Source organism: Lipotes vexillifer, unplaced genomic scaffold, assembly GCF_000442215.2.
Source record: "Lipotes vexillifer unplaced genomic scaffold, Lipotes_vexillifer_v1.1 scaffold211, whole genome shotgun sequence".
NCBI lineage: Eukaryota > Metazoa > Chordata > Mammalia > Artiodactyla > Lipotidae > Lipotes > Lipotes vexillifer.
In genome coordinates this window covers 604,238-621,750 of record NW_006774591.1, presented here as the reverse complement: position 1 = coordinate 621,750, position 17,513 = coordinate 604,238, and the positions used below count along the sequence as shown (strand labels likewise).

At 37.2% G+C, this 17,513-nt stretch overlaps 1 protein-coding gene across 3 annotated transcripts in view; it reads right to left on the bottom strand.

The window, feature by feature from the left end:
* Positions 1 to 419: 419 nt before the first annotated feature.
* FMR1 (fragile X messenger ribonucleoprotein 1) overlaps positions 420 to 17,513 on the bottom strand; it is a 34,132-nt gene continuing 17,038 nt past the window's right edge. Inside the window, exons 8-17 of one of the 3 annotated variants that reach the window (XM_007449385.1) lie at positions 15,120 to 15,290; positions 14,944 to 15,022; positions 11,447 to 11,556; positions 10,608 to 10,742; positions 10,039 to 10,101; positions 7,571 to 7,657; positions 4,861 to 5,056; positions 3,135 to 3,317; positions 2,556 to 2,638; positions 528 to 689 (exon numbers count right to left, since the gene is read on the bottom strand). In XM_007449385.1, coding sequence (XP_007449447.1) covers positions 528 to 689; positions 2,556 to 2,638; positions 3,135 to 3,317; positions 4,861 to 5,056; positions 7,571 to 7,657; positions 10,039 to 10,101; positions 10,608 to 10,742; positions 11,447 to 11,556; positions 14,944 to 15,022; positions 15,120 to 15,290 — 1,269 coding nt within the window. Of the gene's footprint in view, positions 690 to 2,555; positions 2,639 to 3,134; positions 3,318 to 4,860; positions 5,057 to 7,570; positions 7,658 to 10,038; positions 10,102 to 10,607; positions 10,743 to 11,446; positions 11,557 to 14,943; positions 15,023 to 15,119; positions 15,291 to 17,513 lie in introns of all 3 variants that reach the window. The other 2 variants (XM_007449386.1, XM_007449387.1) reach the window with 2 other exon arrangements.

Here is a 17,513-nt window from a genome sequence, read left to right as displayed (position 1 = left end):
AATTAAGAAAGAATACCACTGCTTGGTATTTAAAAAATAAACCAAACGAAAATCCTGTCCTGAAGTGCTAAGTATACTTAATTACTTAAAAGTAATGTTTCAGGGGCTTCTCTGGTGGCGCAGTGGTTGAGAGTCCGCCTGCTGATGCAGGGGACACGGGTTCGTGCCCTGGTCCAGGAAGATCCCACATGCCGCGGAGTGGCTGGGCCCGTTAGCCATGGCCGCTGAGCCTGCGCACCTGGAGCCTGTGCTCCGCAACGGGAGAGGCCACAACAGTGAGAGGCCCACGTACCACACACACACAAAAAAAGTAATGTTTCAAAATTTTAAGATCTGTTTCTTTGTGCAAATCTGGAAACTGTTGCTTACGGCCAATATGACAAAAAATAAAATTCTTAACAGAATTGGTGTTCATTTCATGCCCTGTGCCACCTTGCCTACTATTTGTCTTTGGCCTAACAAAGTTTCTAATATGGAATAAGAATTACGGAAATGGTATAGGGAATATAACTCCAGAATTATGCCGTTTAGGGTACTCCATTCACAAGTGGTTGCTGACCATCCACGCTGTCTGGCTTTTCCTTCTTCTGGTTACGATCTTTACCCGTACGCAGCCGGTTACCTTCACCGGAGGTATTCTGTAATGTTTTAGTGTGGACACTCCTTTCATTATTGCAGTCAACTCTGATCTAAAACAAGTTACAGTTGTTATATACACAGACCATATCCTACTGTAATCTGTAATTGGCCTGATGAAAAATTTAAGCCCGAAGGGTAAATTCCACATCTTAAAAGGGGGATATGGGGGTGAGAATAGAAGAAGTGTAAGAAATTATGGTCAGGTAGGATCTTTATTTGGTTTCTGATTTAAAAACACTCTTCTTTAACTGGAACACACTGGTCATCTCACTGTGTCCAAAGTTAGATGAAAACTCACAATCCTACCATGTCTTCTTCTAAGCTTTAGTTGACATCTTTATGTCTATCATGAGTATAATTAAGTTTCCTTACACTGAGGGCTCCCACTGTCTTACAATAAAAAAAAATACTAGCTTTGGTTTCTAGTAGCTTCAGTAAGGCTACTTACTTGCCTTCAGTAAGGCAAGTCAGATGATCATACAACTTGAACTCTAAAGAATAAGAATGGTACAGGGAAATTTGAAGACACTAATGTGTGGAAGAACTGGAATCTCAGGAAGAGTGTAGAGATGAATACAATTTAAAAAATAATATTCTGAGATTTACACAATATTTTAAGTGCCAATACTGAACACTTAAACACTGCTAAATAGACTTCTAGATGCTGTACAAAAGGAAGATAATATTGACAAATGGGCCTAAAACAATTACAAATATTGATCTGCTTCAAGTACAAGTGTGACATATAATCCCAAAATGGTTTGCTGTAATTTCAAAGTGTGTTTAAGTGTTAGTCCTGGGTGACTGTTTTAACTGTTGGGTTGTGAAGAGCGGAATTATAAAACTGGTACATAAATGCCTTACATCTCTGTTAGGCACATGTGTGTGCATTATTTCATCGATCTCTATCTACGTCTAAGGTCTTTTCTATGCTGGTCCTTAAGAACCAGCCAACGGTTAACACCTACTTAAAACCGCTATGAATTCTAAGAAATACTCCATCATGGAGTTTCTGCCCTTAAAAATCATCTCTCACTAATCTTGGGTATTGGTCCCAAACCAAACCATAGGCATGAAGGAACCCTAACTACTTGGATTAAGTCTTCAGAATTAAAGAAGCAGCAGAAGAGAACACGGGTTCTGGGAATCAGATACCAGTATTCAAATATCACTCTACCGTATGCCAGCTATGTGATTCAATCTTCCTAAACATCAGTTTACTCACCTATAAAACAGAATAATAAAACTTTTTACACTTCAGGGGGCTGCTGAAAGATTAAGTAAGATAAAACACACACAGAGCACTCAGCAAAGGTGTCTGTCTGGACACGCTCAGGGGTAATTTTCAAATTACTTAACAATGGGTTCGGCACAGGTGATTACCACTTGAGATGGGCTTCTCAGAATAGAGGCTGGCTGTAAATAAGCAGCTGACTGATTCAGCATGTACCAGCTGAGTGTCATCAGCCCTGTGTATCATGATTATTACCCTTGAGCCAGACACCTTTTTTTCCCTTACTTTCCACTCAAAGAGGACACTCTATCCAGGCAACTCAGGGGAGGAGGGACCCACAGGGCCGACGCAAGTCTCTCTTGGTTCATTCCTGGATGTTTCTTTTCTTGGGCAGTTGGTGGGGGGGTGGGGGGGCGGTTGGACCACCATTGTGGTATTGAAGTCACACTGTGGCTGCAAAGTCTTCAGAAATACTGAGACTGCATATTCTCTCGAGAAATCTTCTTTGTATACTTGTTGCAAAGGACTAAGACTGCCCACAAATGTAGTGTTGAAAGGAAAATATTTCAATGTACCAAATTCACAACCTTTGAACATGCTTAAAAATCAAGTAAAATAAACTCATACATCTCAAAGTACTGTAACTCAAACAATTTAGATGGAAAGAGGCACACAGGTTTACCTGGAGGGATCCATCTGCGGCTCTTCCTTTAGCCTCTCTTGGATTACGTGGACGATTATCTGTTCGGGAGTGATCATCGTTTCCTATAGGGACGTTTTTAAAAGGTTCGATGGTCACTGATTCTGACATGCTTATTGGAAGTTCTTTGTTCCCACATCCTCAATTTATTTAGATCCACCCCAGAATCTAACATAGGATCAACAACCTAGTGATTCCAGTTACACACTGGCTAATAATCTAGCATGCTACCAAGGAACAGAAACTATTTCTAAGGCATCACAATTCTGCATCAACTGTTACAGGTCAACCTGAGCTAATGATCAGATTGTGATGTTTAGAATACCCAAAGAGGTGAAACTAGTTATCAGTGTTTATTCATATATTTATTCTATGTGAACCAGAGGGAAAGGAAGGCTGTCTAATATTGCCAATTGCATGAGCCTTTCCCATGGTGACCAGTACAAAACCAGAGAAATGGGGGTCTTGGTAATACATCACTGAATCAGCAAGGTTCTTCACAGAACTTCAGACAGCTGTTACAACTGACCTTCATTTCTTGACAAATGAAAACCTCCGTACCTTTGAAGCCACCTCCGCGTCCTCTTCCTCCCTGTCCTCTTCCTCCACCTCCACGCCGTCGCCCGTCTCCTCTGCGCAGGAAGTTCTCCCTCTCTTCCTCTGTTGGAGCTAATGACCAATCACTGAGTTCATCTCTGTGGTCAGATTCTGTTTCAGAAGCATTTGATGCTTCAGAATTAGTTCCTATCGAGAGTTAAAAGTTATATACCGTTGTCCGACTTAAAAAAAAAAGTTAGGTTAACAGAAGCTTCCAGAGACGTTTCAGGGGTAATCCATTACTCTTCCCAATTTATAAGCCCACCAAAGAGTATTATCACCTTCCATTTTGTAAAACAAATTATCTTAAATTCAAAATGAAGGTTTCAACAATATTTGAGGTAATTTTTTTTTTAAACATTTTTGGTTCTCATTAAACCAAAAAGATTTTATTAGCCATCTAAGTTCAAACCTGAGTATGCCACATCATTAAACAGCTGTGCTCCTTTAAACATCTGTGCTCTCTGGAGGAAAAGTTGTCTACAACAGTTAAATGCAATACCTTGATCAACAAAACCTCTATAAAGAGGGTTCCTTTTAACAAGGTTTGGCCCAGGCACAGAGGGGAATGCATACATTTTGGTCACCTCAGAGAGGGTGGCAAAGGTGGCCACCATGGCTACTATCTCAGGGAAGGGTCTCTTGTGTGATAAGGGGTTGGACCTAGCTGAATGGGGATATGCTTGCCTGATGCTTGGTCCACAACCTTCCCTCCCACTCCCACTGGAATAATTGATCATTATAAAGGATTTATTGTAATGAACTTGTTATGCCTGAGGGGCTGGGTTAATGACATAAGGGATGGGAGTGGGGAAAAGAGCTCCACGGTGACGGGGGACTTCAACAGCATAAAGAACAGACTGCTGGGAGAGGGATTAGGGGTTAGGTTCAAGGTTGGCCTTAGGAGTAGGTGTCTCTCTCCCCGACTCCAGAATATCAGCTCTACTACCTCTCTCTCTTCCTCTGTTGGAGCTAATGACCAATTATAGCTTCACCATTATAGCTTCACTCCTGTGGATCTTGAAGGCTTTTCCATCTTAAAGAGTTCCTTTTTGAAATGCAAATATTTGTGAGATGGATTATACCTTATACCATCATAAGCAAGTTACATAGTAGATACACAGTTGAGCAAGAAAGACAGTAGAGTAGGCACTGGCAGTGGGACAGCGTTCAATGAAAGGTACTGGGAGAGAAGAAAGAAGCACTGAAAGAAGAGCTGAGAAGGCAAAGAGAAACTTCGCCTACTTCTTGACTGTGCCTAGGGCTGACTTTGGCCATGCCACTCAAAATCACCTTACGAGCCACAGGATGCAGACCCCTGATTTACACAGTCCATCCAGCAAGTATGACCAGCACATGCCTGACAAGAAATGAGCCACAGTACACAAATGAAAAAAGTTTTGGCTATACAGTAATAAAATCAGGAAAGGCCTTAGGAAAGTCATCAACATACAAGGGCTTAAGCAGATTTATCCCCAGTCAGAACGTGGACAGACTCACACCTGCCCTGTGAACTCTGTGTTATTATCAGGTTTTTACTCTATGTCTCTTGCAACACAATTTGACGCACTGTGAATTGGAAACCATGTAGTGAGAAACTGTTATAATGGGGTTCTAGTGAGTATTAGAGATTAGCAGCTATTAAGTCTAGGAACAGATAAAGTTACTGAGTAAAATGCTTAGTTTGTACCTGAAGTATATCCAGGACCGCGTCTGCCGTGCCCCCTATTTCTGTAAGGTCTACTACCTCGACCCATTCCTTGACCATCATCAGTCACATAGCCTTTTTCCTTATCTGTACGATTTGGTGGTGGTCTAGAACTAGCTCCAATCTGTCGCAATTGCTCATCAATTTGTAATCTCTCCAAACGCAACTGGTCTACTTCCTATTTAAAATATACAAGATAACAGTAAAAATAGTTTGACATTTTACTTAAAAATACCTTTCTCCTTTTCATCAGATAAAAAGTATACTGGAAATATTTCAATTTCAGTTCTAAATTTATAGTAAACACTGTTACACAGAATTATCAGGAAATTGAATGGTCTCCTTAAAAATAAAATTACTATAGATAACATATTATTGATGTCCAGAATTAGAGATATAACAAAAATAATGAGCATTAAAATTATACTGATAGAATTTAAAGTTATTTAATTTGGCACTATTATCCGATAGATCTGCTAAGGCACAAATATGCTAGTTTTTGGACCTCTTGATAATAGGATATTGAATAAAACAACTCTAAAAGGTATGAATACAGATAAATGACATTTAAGGTTTAACCAGCTAACCTTAAAAATCACACATTGTAAATAATCTTAATTGAAGTAGATTTGCCACTTAATATCTTAATTAATAAAACATTGAGTCTGGGCCATCTTCTGCTTTCACAGAACATATACTATGGCAGGTCTTTGGACGTGACTATACAATTAAGAAACAATTATCTTCGATGAACTGAAAATGTTTATATTCCTTATATAGGGGAACTATTTAATAGTTGACAAAAACAAGTTGGGAATCTTAAATCATGCCTTGAAAACCTCTTAAAGACTACAACTCTGCTAGAACAAGTATGACGAACAGTATAGTCAGTTGATCAAAATATACACCTGGGGTCCATTAACAGGCCCTCACACACAATGCTTCCGATATGTTGGGTTCTGTCAAATCCAGATGAAGTCTCAATTCTAACCCTTCTTCCAATCTACCCATAAGCATCTATTTACTAGCTATAGGGAACTGGATCCACAACTAGAGTAGCACTGGGTGTCTCAGTCAAGCAGACGCCGTCATAGGGACCGTCCACATGAACAGTCACTGGGGAAGCCTCTGTAAAGCTAGGTTCCTAAAATCTTGGTTATGGCAGCCTCAGGAAAAGGGCAGGTAAGAATCTAGATGAGCTTCATCTGTGCTCTGAACCAGAATTTGTTTTACAGAGGACTTGAACAAAGAAGAGACTGCAGCTGAGTGAGTGGCTTACTCCAAAAGTACAGTTAGAGCTCATGGAATGGGTGTATCTTGCAAAACAGAATGGTAGTCCAGGTTATCCCACTGGGGCAAAGCAGTCACCTTTTGGTGAGAGATGCCAAGCCCACTCGAGGGAAGATCTGGTGATGGAAAGAATGGCAACAACAGGACAGCTGCTGATAACCAAAAAAGATACTCAATTGTGAAGAATAAATCAAAAGATCTAAGGAAGAACGTTAGTCAAAAGAACAAGGGACTGATACAATGCAACCCTAACTCTCCAGGTCTTCAAAATTATTTAAGCTAAGAATATGAAGAAAAACACATACAACAGATTACACATAAAACACACTTTAAAACAAAAGTGAATAAGCAAATCAATGGGGTATCCCATCCATGCAAACCTTGCTGGATGAAACCTCCCCACTTGCAATTATTAACTGACCACCATAAGAATAAGAAGTGCCTAGCTATTGTATTTTTCTCCCTTGTTTACATATAACTATAAATTATTTAATTTTATTTCTTTAAGAAATCAGCAAAAAAATTCTTATTAAGACAGCATCATAAATAAAATAGAAACTTGGATTACTTTAAAAATACTATTTAGTACCAGTTACAATATATTTTTGATACATATGGATACAAAGAAGAAATTATAAAAGTGACATGGGTGAAATTCTATTTTATCGAATTACAGAACATTTGGCCAAAAGAAATTTTAAAAAGCACCTAGTCTAGGGAGGTGATTTGCCTATAGACACAGAGCTAGTTCACGGCAGAAGAGAGACCACAAGCAAATCACTGGATTGCCAATCCAGTGCTCTTTCTGCTACGCCTTGCAGCCTCCTGGTTCCTGCTTTCCAGTTTGTAAGCTAGAGGAGGCATAACCGTACAAATACTAACTAAAATGTGCATTTATAAAATGACACAAATTGTTTCTATTTTGTAATAACAGAGTATAGAGAAAATTACGAAGGGTAAACATTTAAACAGAGGACTTCATGAAACTCTGGGATTTCCTTGATAAATGACATAAAAGGGACAACAAAGGCAAGTGTTACAGACACGAAATTTGTCCTGGAAAAAACTCACAAGGGCTAGAAAGGATCAATGGGATGAAATGTATTTTTGACAGGATTGTCTAAAGTGAGTATAAGGGTTTAACAGAAGAATAATGGGAAATAGGGGAGTTTCTTGAGAACTGGGATACTGGTCCTTAAATTTATAATGATGGAAAACTGACTTGTGTTTTTAGAAGGAATATAATAAGCTAAACGAAATGAACATTTTTTTCTATTATCTTTTACAGGTCTTTGATTATCATGTACAGGCTAGTATGAAACTTAATCGCTTTAAGATTTACTATGGAGTTTTTATATTTTAGTGCAAAAGGTTTCAACATTAAAGTTCTTCCTGTCCTCACCTTTAAATAGTTCAGGTGATAATCCAGAAGAACAGTGGCATTAGCGATGCTGTCTTTTGTTCCCACAAAAACAAATGGTACCATACCCTGAAAAAGAAATGGCAACAATAATCCTATAAAATTAATGATGAATTAATCTGAAAAATGCAAATAATGACTAAATCCCTAGCACAGGGTCTGACAAACATGAAAGTTTGTTGAAAATATAAACCAATACCTAAAAACAAAAGTAGTTGGTATATTTTACCCATCTACTGTGTATAAGGACAGATCAGTATAGCAACCCTTAAATGCATCAGGTTACTATGATATAAACACTAATAATAAATGTTGGTAAACTCATAAATTATGTAACTCAAAATTATATAAGCTTTAACATGAGAAGCATAAACAAAACGAATACTTTAAAATACTCTAATTCATTTACTACAGATTTTATCTAGATCAAATTCTTCAAAAAATAATTCAAAATTAGATACCAGGGTACAAAAGTAGAAACTAAATCAACTTTGCTAGCCGAGTCAACAGAGTAAAACAAAACACAAACAAGAAGAATAAGAAATTAAAATGCACTTAGTAATTATTTTGTGAGGGGAAAAAAAAACTAGGCACATCCATGAGCATAAAATTTAGCATTTCAATATACTTCCATAATGAGCTCTGAACATAGTAAAGGACTGAATCATCAGGAAAGTTTGATCTCTCTATGGTACTACTTTAATATAAGGATAGATTTTTAAAAAGGAGTAGACTAAAAATGTATACTTCTAGCCCATCAGTACAAATGAGAAAAAAACTATTTCTTGTCACAGTTATAGGGAAGCCTAGGCCAGTTGTGCAAACTAACAGCTGGCAATTATGACATTCAAAGTTAAGAATAATTCAATATTCGGCTACTGATGAAATTCACATGGTTACTGATATTCACAAGTGACTAAAGAAAAGCACACAGGAGCTTTGATGTAGATACATTAGAGTTCTCTAGGTGAAGTTTCTAGGTGTGAGAAGCCAAGAAGCTTACAAGTATCACCCTTTTAAAAAGAGCATTCAGGGCTTCCCTGGTGGCCCGGTGGTTGAGAGTCCGCCGGCCAATGCCTGTCCCCATAAAAAAAAAAAAAAAAAGAGCATTCATTTGATAGGTGTGGGTACCGCTGGGCTGCTTTTGTTTGCTTGCGCTCAGTACACAGAGTCTTACATGCATGTGGGGTTGAAATAGGTTTTTTCTTTTTCCTTCCACATGAACATGGCTGTTGATAGGGTACAAAACTAAACAATTAGGAAATACTGCTTGCAGACTGACATCCATCTGGTAAGCAAGGCACTGCTTCCTAGTAACAACAACCACCTAACGAATCAGGTGCCATTGAAAACCCATGGGCTTCATATGGATTTTTTTTTTGATTGAATAATATATGAACTATGGAAACAATCAGGCCTATGACTCAGATCTCTTTTTCTCAAAAACATTTCTGACGGTTGAGTTTTTCCCCCAACTTTGTTACAAAGCAGTTAACCATATTATTTTCCAAAATGCCCTATGATGAAATGCTACGCCCTTCCCCCTGGATCACATATGACCAAAATAAGCTTGAAAACCCTATGTCACAGATTTAGTTGATCAACTGTGGAGCAAATAATGAAAAAAAATTCTCTTTCAACATTTCCAAACTGTTGATGTACCCAAGTGCCACTCTAATTTAAGCACATTACTAGTGAACCAGAATGGTTAAATTACGACAAAGAAAGGCAAGAGCAGACACCAGGAAAAAGTTATTTCCTGTTCTGGGATGAGAACTGGCCTGCCCAGCAGAGAGGAATATCCAATCCACTTACGGTTATATTTCTTTTTACAAAATGGCATTTTTGCTTTTAATCTCTTGTGAGTCATAATATTCTCCCCATAAACAGTTCTCACAGGCCAGGTTGAGGGCGGGTGTCTGCCCTCAAGGAACTAACAATGTGACTAGATAACTAGTAAATATCTATGTAGTAAGCACTACGATAGGGGCGAACACATCGGAGCATGAAAGGGGGAAAGGCTCTTGAGCCCGTCACGGGGAGGGGACCTATGGAAAGTATACAAGGAAAGCTGCACAAGGAGTAAGGTCAAAGCAAGGTGGCAGGTTGGAGGAAAAAGAGTGCTCCAGGCAGAGGAAACGTGCATATGTCTAGAAGCAACAGAGAGCAGAGTAGGTACTCTAGGTACTTCAGGTATGGCTCAAGCCTCTCTCAAGTACAAGGGAGAGGAGTGGTAAGACATGATATTGGTCAGGGGACTGTGAAAGAAAGGCCCTTATTATAAGCAACAGGAAGGAATATGAGCTTTTTCCCAGGGCAATGGGTCCACGAACCCACAGACACTCCTCCACATCCCCCAACTCTGACGATCATTTGTAGTCTTTCTTAACCAGGGGAATAAACATTAAAATATAAAATTAAAATGTACTTTTCAAGGAATGTTTTCCTACCTGCCAAGCCTTGAGTTCAGGTTTCTGGGATTCCCCTGCTACAATTGATGAAACCACTAACACCTAAAGCAGTATAAGGAATGCAAGTGATGTCATTAACTATAACAAACGATACACAGAAGCCTGAACGCAGGACTTTCACTGCAGGACTTCTAAATCCATTTCTAAACCATTAGGTTAGTTCAAATATTGAAAGTCAGTTTTAAAAATATGGTTTTAAGTAGTAACTTATGCATCTAACAGAGGGTACATTTTGAGCTACTACAACCTGTAAAATTTCAAGAGCTACAGCATGAAAAAATAAAAGTCCACCCTTAAAAGAAAAATGTGACCACTGAATGCAACCCTGTATTTTATGTTTACAGCATAAGATTTGTCACTGCGAATAAACTGAAAAGTAGTTATCACTTTGGTTTGTAATATCTCATAAGCTGGCAATCAGATTTGAAACAAATATAGCATGAGTAGCCTTATGAGCCTAACCACAGAAAATACCCAAAACACCAACTGTAACATTTGGGCTGAAGAAATTACTTTTAGTATAATTCAAAGTGACCATTATTTCTTACCCTCTGGACTTTTGTGCTGTTAGGCTGAGAAAAATGAGTGCTGTTTTCCTTTACATCTATATGCTTTTTTTCTTCTGAAGGAGTAGGTCCAACCCTTGAGTTACTGGAAGGTAGGGAATTTGGTGGCATAATTTCCTTGGTGAAAAACACAAAACACAAAAGAGAAAAAAAAGGACCAATTTCTAAGACTTTATTTAGCTCCATTATTGTTATCAATGATCATATTTTTAAGAACAGAAACTATTATAAACAGTCTTGGTAAACAAACTTACAGAATGCAAACATTATGCAGTAAAAACGCACAAAGATTTAACTTCAGCTAAAAGAACCTTGACAAAAGACTATGAAATATATGAAAATTATGGCAATTTGAAAGGATTTTAATTTAAACAGTACCATTGTACAGAAGAGCACGCCCTTACCCCCCCACCCCAAATACTTTAAAAAATGTAAAGCACACAAAATAAGCAGACACACAAAGTAAAAAAGCCAAAGGATGAAAGCCAGAAAACCTAACTAGTGTCCCAATTTTGTCTCTGTCAGGAACATTAAGTAATATGTGAAGAGTGCTTCAGACTTTTTTTTTTACATTTGTGATTACTCATGTTGAAGATCAAGAGATAAGGCTTAAAGGGGTTAAAGTTACTAATCCACAATCACAGCATTAGAGAATAAACAGAGGCCGTTACCTACAACTGCAATTAACTGGAATGCCTGATAGACTTTTTACATTCACATTATGTGCGTATTGGAGGCCTCTGAGTTACTATGTCAAATAAGACAATAAAAGACTTTTACTTTTATTAGAGAAACCAGAAACATACGCACTAGAAACATACCTCTTCTTGTGGAACATTTTTCTCATTTTCAGCTTCAATTCTCACCCTCACAACTCCTGACTTGTCCACAATCTCCTGAATCAGTTTTCCATTTTTTCCTATTACTTTGCCTAAGGTAAGAAATGAATAATTCATGTTTGGTTTTAAAAACACATACCTCAAACCAGTAAGCACACCCCACCATAAACTATCACATTTTATATATACGTATAAAATTTCATATAATTTCAATTCTTTCTTTCTTCCTCCGTATCTGTCTGTCTGTCTATCTATCTCAAAACCAAAACAGAGACTCTTTTCAAAAAGACAGAGTCAAACTGGCTTTCCATTTTATGAGGTCATCATCGTTCAAACTCCTTTGGTCAGGTATTAGAGTTGATTAATACTTGTGAACTGATAATACTTGTGAACTGACACGGGCAATTTTGAATTTTTAAGGCAGTTCAAAGATAGGCTCTTATTTGGCATAAAAGGGCATATTTTAAATGTTCAGGTATAGTGGCGTGTATCATTCTTTCTGTAAAGTTCTATAAAAGGAATTAAGGAAAAGGACAGATAGTAGAAAATACATTCGCTTCTTTCTTTGACAATTTCAATTCTATCTGTACCTGATTTAAATCTGCTTCTTTGCCCATGGCAAATATTTTTAGAATTTTATATGGCATATTTATAAAAGGTACTCTAAGTTTAAAAGTGGCTTAAGCAGCTATACGTACATCTAGAAGTACACATTCTTCAGGCCAATGCCTGAAGTTAGTGGACTACTACTCTTGCGCATTACTCACAAATTATATTAGTATGTTAGAAGGTAAAGGGATTAGTCAGAGTAAAAGATTAAGAAATCACACTTTTAACTTAAAACCACAATGGAAAAGCTTAAAACCAATTCAAGATTAAGTTTTATCAGTATCATCTGTTAAAACTCCAAAGACTTCCAATACCAGTAATGAATGGGCACTCGATTCTCTCTCATTTTATAAAATTTAATCATATACTTAACTGGGAAATGACTGCTTCCACAGCCATCATCATGCATTAGTGTAAAGCAAGACATTACAAATATTAAGAACAACTGATTCTAGAAATCTACATGTGAATTACATCTGATTCCAAGGGCTCTCCCAAGGTTCTTAAAGCACCCAGCACTGGCCACGCCCATCATGTGCTTGCCCCACCATTTCACCTGAGGTAGGGATGGGGGAAAAACTGGAATCGAAAATTTGCTGAGCCAATCCTAAATAAGAATGCAGGGAAAGCCCTGTCAAAGCACGACCTTGTGGTTCTTCTAATCAGCATAGCCTTGGCACTCTTGCTGTGTGTGCCAGCCTCACTCACCCCCATAACCTCTTTTGACTGGTCATAACCTGCATGACTGGTCAGTGGTCAGGGAAAAGAACTGACACCACTAAATCAGGACTCCTGATTTAGGTCTTTCTGTCAATTATTTCAGCTCTTCTTCCCTTCAAATGAAAAGGGGTGGAGGGAGGAGAGAGTCTTCCCATGGTTTTTTTTCTTTATGTCTACAACTTATTAGACCAATTCACTGTCAAAGTGGGTGAAAAACAAGCAAATTTTTAGAAAAGAAAGATAAATCAGTGTACGTATCAAAGAGAGTTTGTGGGAAATAAGAGAGATCATAAGTCATATTGTGGGACATGAAAACTCATACAATACTTATTAGGTATCTCCCTATAGATCTGCCTTGGCAAATTTTATACAAAAACGCTTTCTGAAAACTCCCAACATTCCCAGTGCTGGAAGAGACAGCCTCTAAAACAGAACTGTCTTATTTTACTAGGTAGGAAGAAAATGAAAATCAGGCTTTCTGGTGAAAGGTCACTGCTGGGATCCTCTTCTGTTTAGGTAAGACCACAGGTAGAATCTACTTTTAATAGCAAATAATCCAATTCTACATTACATAGTTATTTCCAATTCCCAACTGACAGCTTACTATAATTCTGCTCTACCAAACTGGAATTGTTTTGAATAGGGGGAGGAAAGAGAACTACATTTACAGAGTCCCCTACTATATCCAGAGCTTATGTAATTATATCTTTATCTATAACTATCTATCTATATCTTCCTATTTAATTATCACAATCCTATACGGTAGACACTATGATCCCATTTGTTTTAGAGGTGAGGAAAGTAGACTCAAGGAGGCTAAGTCAGTTGCCCAAGGCCAAATAGCGACCAAAAAGTGAAGTAGAGCTGAAATCTGGATCCAACACCTACACCCAAGACCTTTCTCTGTCATCAAGCCATCTCCAAAATGAACTTCCGTGAATCTGACACATAAGTTTTTATTCAGTAATTTTTGAAAAAACTGTCTAATGGTTATATTTTCTAAGAATTTCTAAATTTAAAATAACTTTTCTAACTATAAAATGTATGCAATTGCTTGACAAACTGTAAATAAGAGGAAAATAAATATCATTCACAACCCCACTTATCCTGAGGTAACCAGGATGGTGCTAATCACACATTTCCCATACACACAACTGGTGTGCAAGTTACCTCAATAACATTACATAGTCATGCTCTTCAGCTGTCTGTAGTATATAGTTGAGAAAATAATTCTGCATTATTTCACTAGTATTTTATACTTCATCTTCAAACTAATTGTCTGGGAGAAAAATACTATTCCAAGTGTTTTTTAATGGCATAGGAAGATGTTTATAATTCTATGCTGACAAAAAGAGCAGGCTAAGTAGAACTGAAAGTACGTGGAAAAAAATGCATAGAAAGTCCTTATCTTCTCCTTTAAACATTCCAAAGGGCATGCATTACTTTTTATAATCAGTCATGATATCAAGTTAAAAAAATTTTTTAAATGTATAGGCAGTGTGTCCCAATTTTATTTATAAATTTAAAACATATGTAGTATTCTTGATAAAACTGCACTTTGTTGATATGTTCTACTAAAGATAAAGAGTTCCCATGTATTTGCTGGTACTCATGATTGGGGATGATCATGAAACAACTCAAGTCAAAATGAAGAATTACAGTTGATGTTGCAGAAAGCCCTAGAGACATTTAGAATTACTTCTAGCTTTGGAACTTATTAGATTTAAGTAACCTATATTCAGATCTTCAACTCTGAGATAATGAAGAGTGCTATCATTTTATAGCCCCATTAGAGAGATCAAATACCAGTCTATTCCAAATTATAAAAAGCCCCCAAATGTCATTAATTTTGAAAAAAACATATTTAAGATATAAATACGTATAGTGAAGAGGCTGTGCAAAATTTATCCTTCCAGGAACCAGTAGGTTTGAACTAGCAAAGCAGTATCTTTTGCACACCTTCTGAAAATGTAATCTTTGAGTGTATTTACCAAATATTTTTTATACACTGTAGCAACAGACTATTTCAAAGAATAAGCTTCAGCTAAATGACTCCCCAAGTGAGTGAAAATGGAATTCTATCGGTATAAATAAACTGTTTACCTAACTTTTGTTTTTGTAGTGTGTGTCAAAAGCAATTGCCGACTCACCTACTAAGTTCCTTGGAACTTGTATGACATCTTCAGCAAATTCCAGAAAACTTCGAGCCTTTTTCACTGCATCCTGATCCTAATAAAAATGGGGAAAAGATTTAAATCAACAAAAGATGAGCCAGCTAAAATACTATTTTTTATTTTAGAAAAACACTATTTAGTAAAATATTTACCTCCCCATAAATATGAAATGTGCAGGTATCTTCATCTAGATCGATAGCAGTGACCCCAGGTACCTTTCTAGCTTGCTGAATATTAGCACCATGAGTACCAATAGCTAGACCCATCAGATCTTCTCGTACGATAAACTGTTCATGAAACCTTGAGGCAAGTTGCCTTGAACTCTGAAGAGAAACACACATCTGATTAGTATGCTTTATCGACTATTAAGACAACTGTATTTAGGTCAGCCATGTAAATTATCTTGACCCTGTATATCAGGGACCTATAAATCAGTTTCACTTGGAAAAGCTCAGCGGCCACGGCTCACAGGCCCAGCCGCTACGCGGCTCACGGGCCCAGCCGCTACGCGGCATGTGGGATCCTCCCAGACCGGGGCACGAACCCGTATCCCCTGCATCGGCAGGCGGACTCTCAACCACTGCGCCACCAGGGAGGCCCCTAAGTACTTTTTAGGTCACTAAAGGTCTATGCCATTTGATATATTTTTGTTAACAGGAAAGGGCTTGTTGACAATTTTCCAAGGTAACTTTTGCAAACCTATTTGCAAAGCTGCCTTCATTAACCAATGACATCAGTGTAATACTTAAGAAGCAGATCAAATGTTCCCAAATAAAAACCAGCTCACTGGGTCTGACAGACTCAATATTAATTAAGTAAAAAAAAAAATTTAAATACCATCTTTACAGAAAATTGTATTCATTTCATTTTTTAATTCATTTTCATTGGAGTATGGTTGCTTTCGTGTGTGTGTGTGTGTGCATACATTTTTTTTTCTAGAAACAGTGCCATTTACATAACTTATCACTAGATACTGTGGGCCTAGATAGTCCTCTGATGAAGTGATGACATTAGAAGGACACCCTCCCATCCCAACCCTGAGTAAATGAATCATAAAAATTTTGATATAGTAATTAAATTGAATGATCACAGAGTATCAAAGACTTACAGCTTATCTTACATATGTGCCTGCAACCTAAAATGAGATCAGAGTCTGTAAGACCTTGTGATCTGGATCCACAAGTAAGATGAATTCTTTCAAATATTCAGTGATGACTGAACTAGGTTATACTGACACCTCAAACTTGTGGATAATCACTCTCTTTAGACAGTATTATCAAAATTTAATGTTTAGTTCTAGCATGCCATTAATGAAAACCAAACATATTAGTGGCTCATGTTGAAAAATGGAAATTTCGTATCTGAATATGTGGATCTCTTTAATATTAGTAGTGAGAAAAGACAGGCATGCACGCTAGTTTCTCATTATTCAACATACCTGATAATTTGAATGAATGAGTGTAACTACTATAAACAATTTAAAAAGTATAAAATCCTTTTTTGTAGATTAGAGCAACAAAATGTATCAAATAATCCTAGGACTTTTCAAGAGGTCATGTTTTTTGAGTTCTGGTTCATTCACCTGGTTCATTCTTTTCAATTGATAATTCACTGATAAATGATAAGCCAAAGGTATGATAACAGACCATTTAAGAAGAATTAGATGTTTAAGAAGAGGTAAATGAGTATATTTCCACAATACTCACAATGAAAGTAAGGAGGCTGTTCTGGCCTAAAAGGTATGAGAGAATCACTAAAGAAACCACAAACTTGTGAACACAGGGTCATCAAGAAAGAATGAGAGTAAAAACCAATTAAATAGACCTCCATATGGCCGTAAGGAAAACAAAGTAGCAAAAGGAGATATGAATGTCTCCTCTCCTGCTAAGAGTTCAGCGATCACATATTAAGTTGGACGGTGGCACGTTTCACAGGGTTTTACAAGAATACAGCCTTTAGTAGTAGTCCCCTTCTCTCTTAAAATGCAGTTTGGAACTCCTTTTTTTCTTTACTATTTCAACTGCATGGTGTTTTCCCTCTAACGAAATGGATAATGATGAGGAACTCTGGAATCTGACAATAATATACTTCAGTTGGCACATTAAACTAAGATCCATTTAGTTTCTATGGTAATGGATGAAAGTACTAAATAGTTATCAATGAAAATAAATGTATGGTGATGGAAATTATTGGAGGATTAATAAAAGTAGATAAAATGCACCTTAAGAGACGAAATAGTAAGTTAGGGAAATAGCCTCTGGCAGGAATCTGAAGACAGGAGTTTTAAAGAGTGACAACCAATTAGAATGAAGAAGTTCTATACCCTTTTAAACAGAGATAAACATACATAATGAAAGGAATATGATTAGATATTTAAATACTCTCTAGTACTTTAATGATAACATGTTATATGGAAGAAGCATTGCTTCATTTTATTAGCAGCTTTGATGAACTTCTAGTAAAAAGTGAGTTGGCCAGAAGTTCCTTAGCATACATAAACTGCTGCTTAATTCTGAAACCTCAGGCATAAAAATTTTAGTACGATT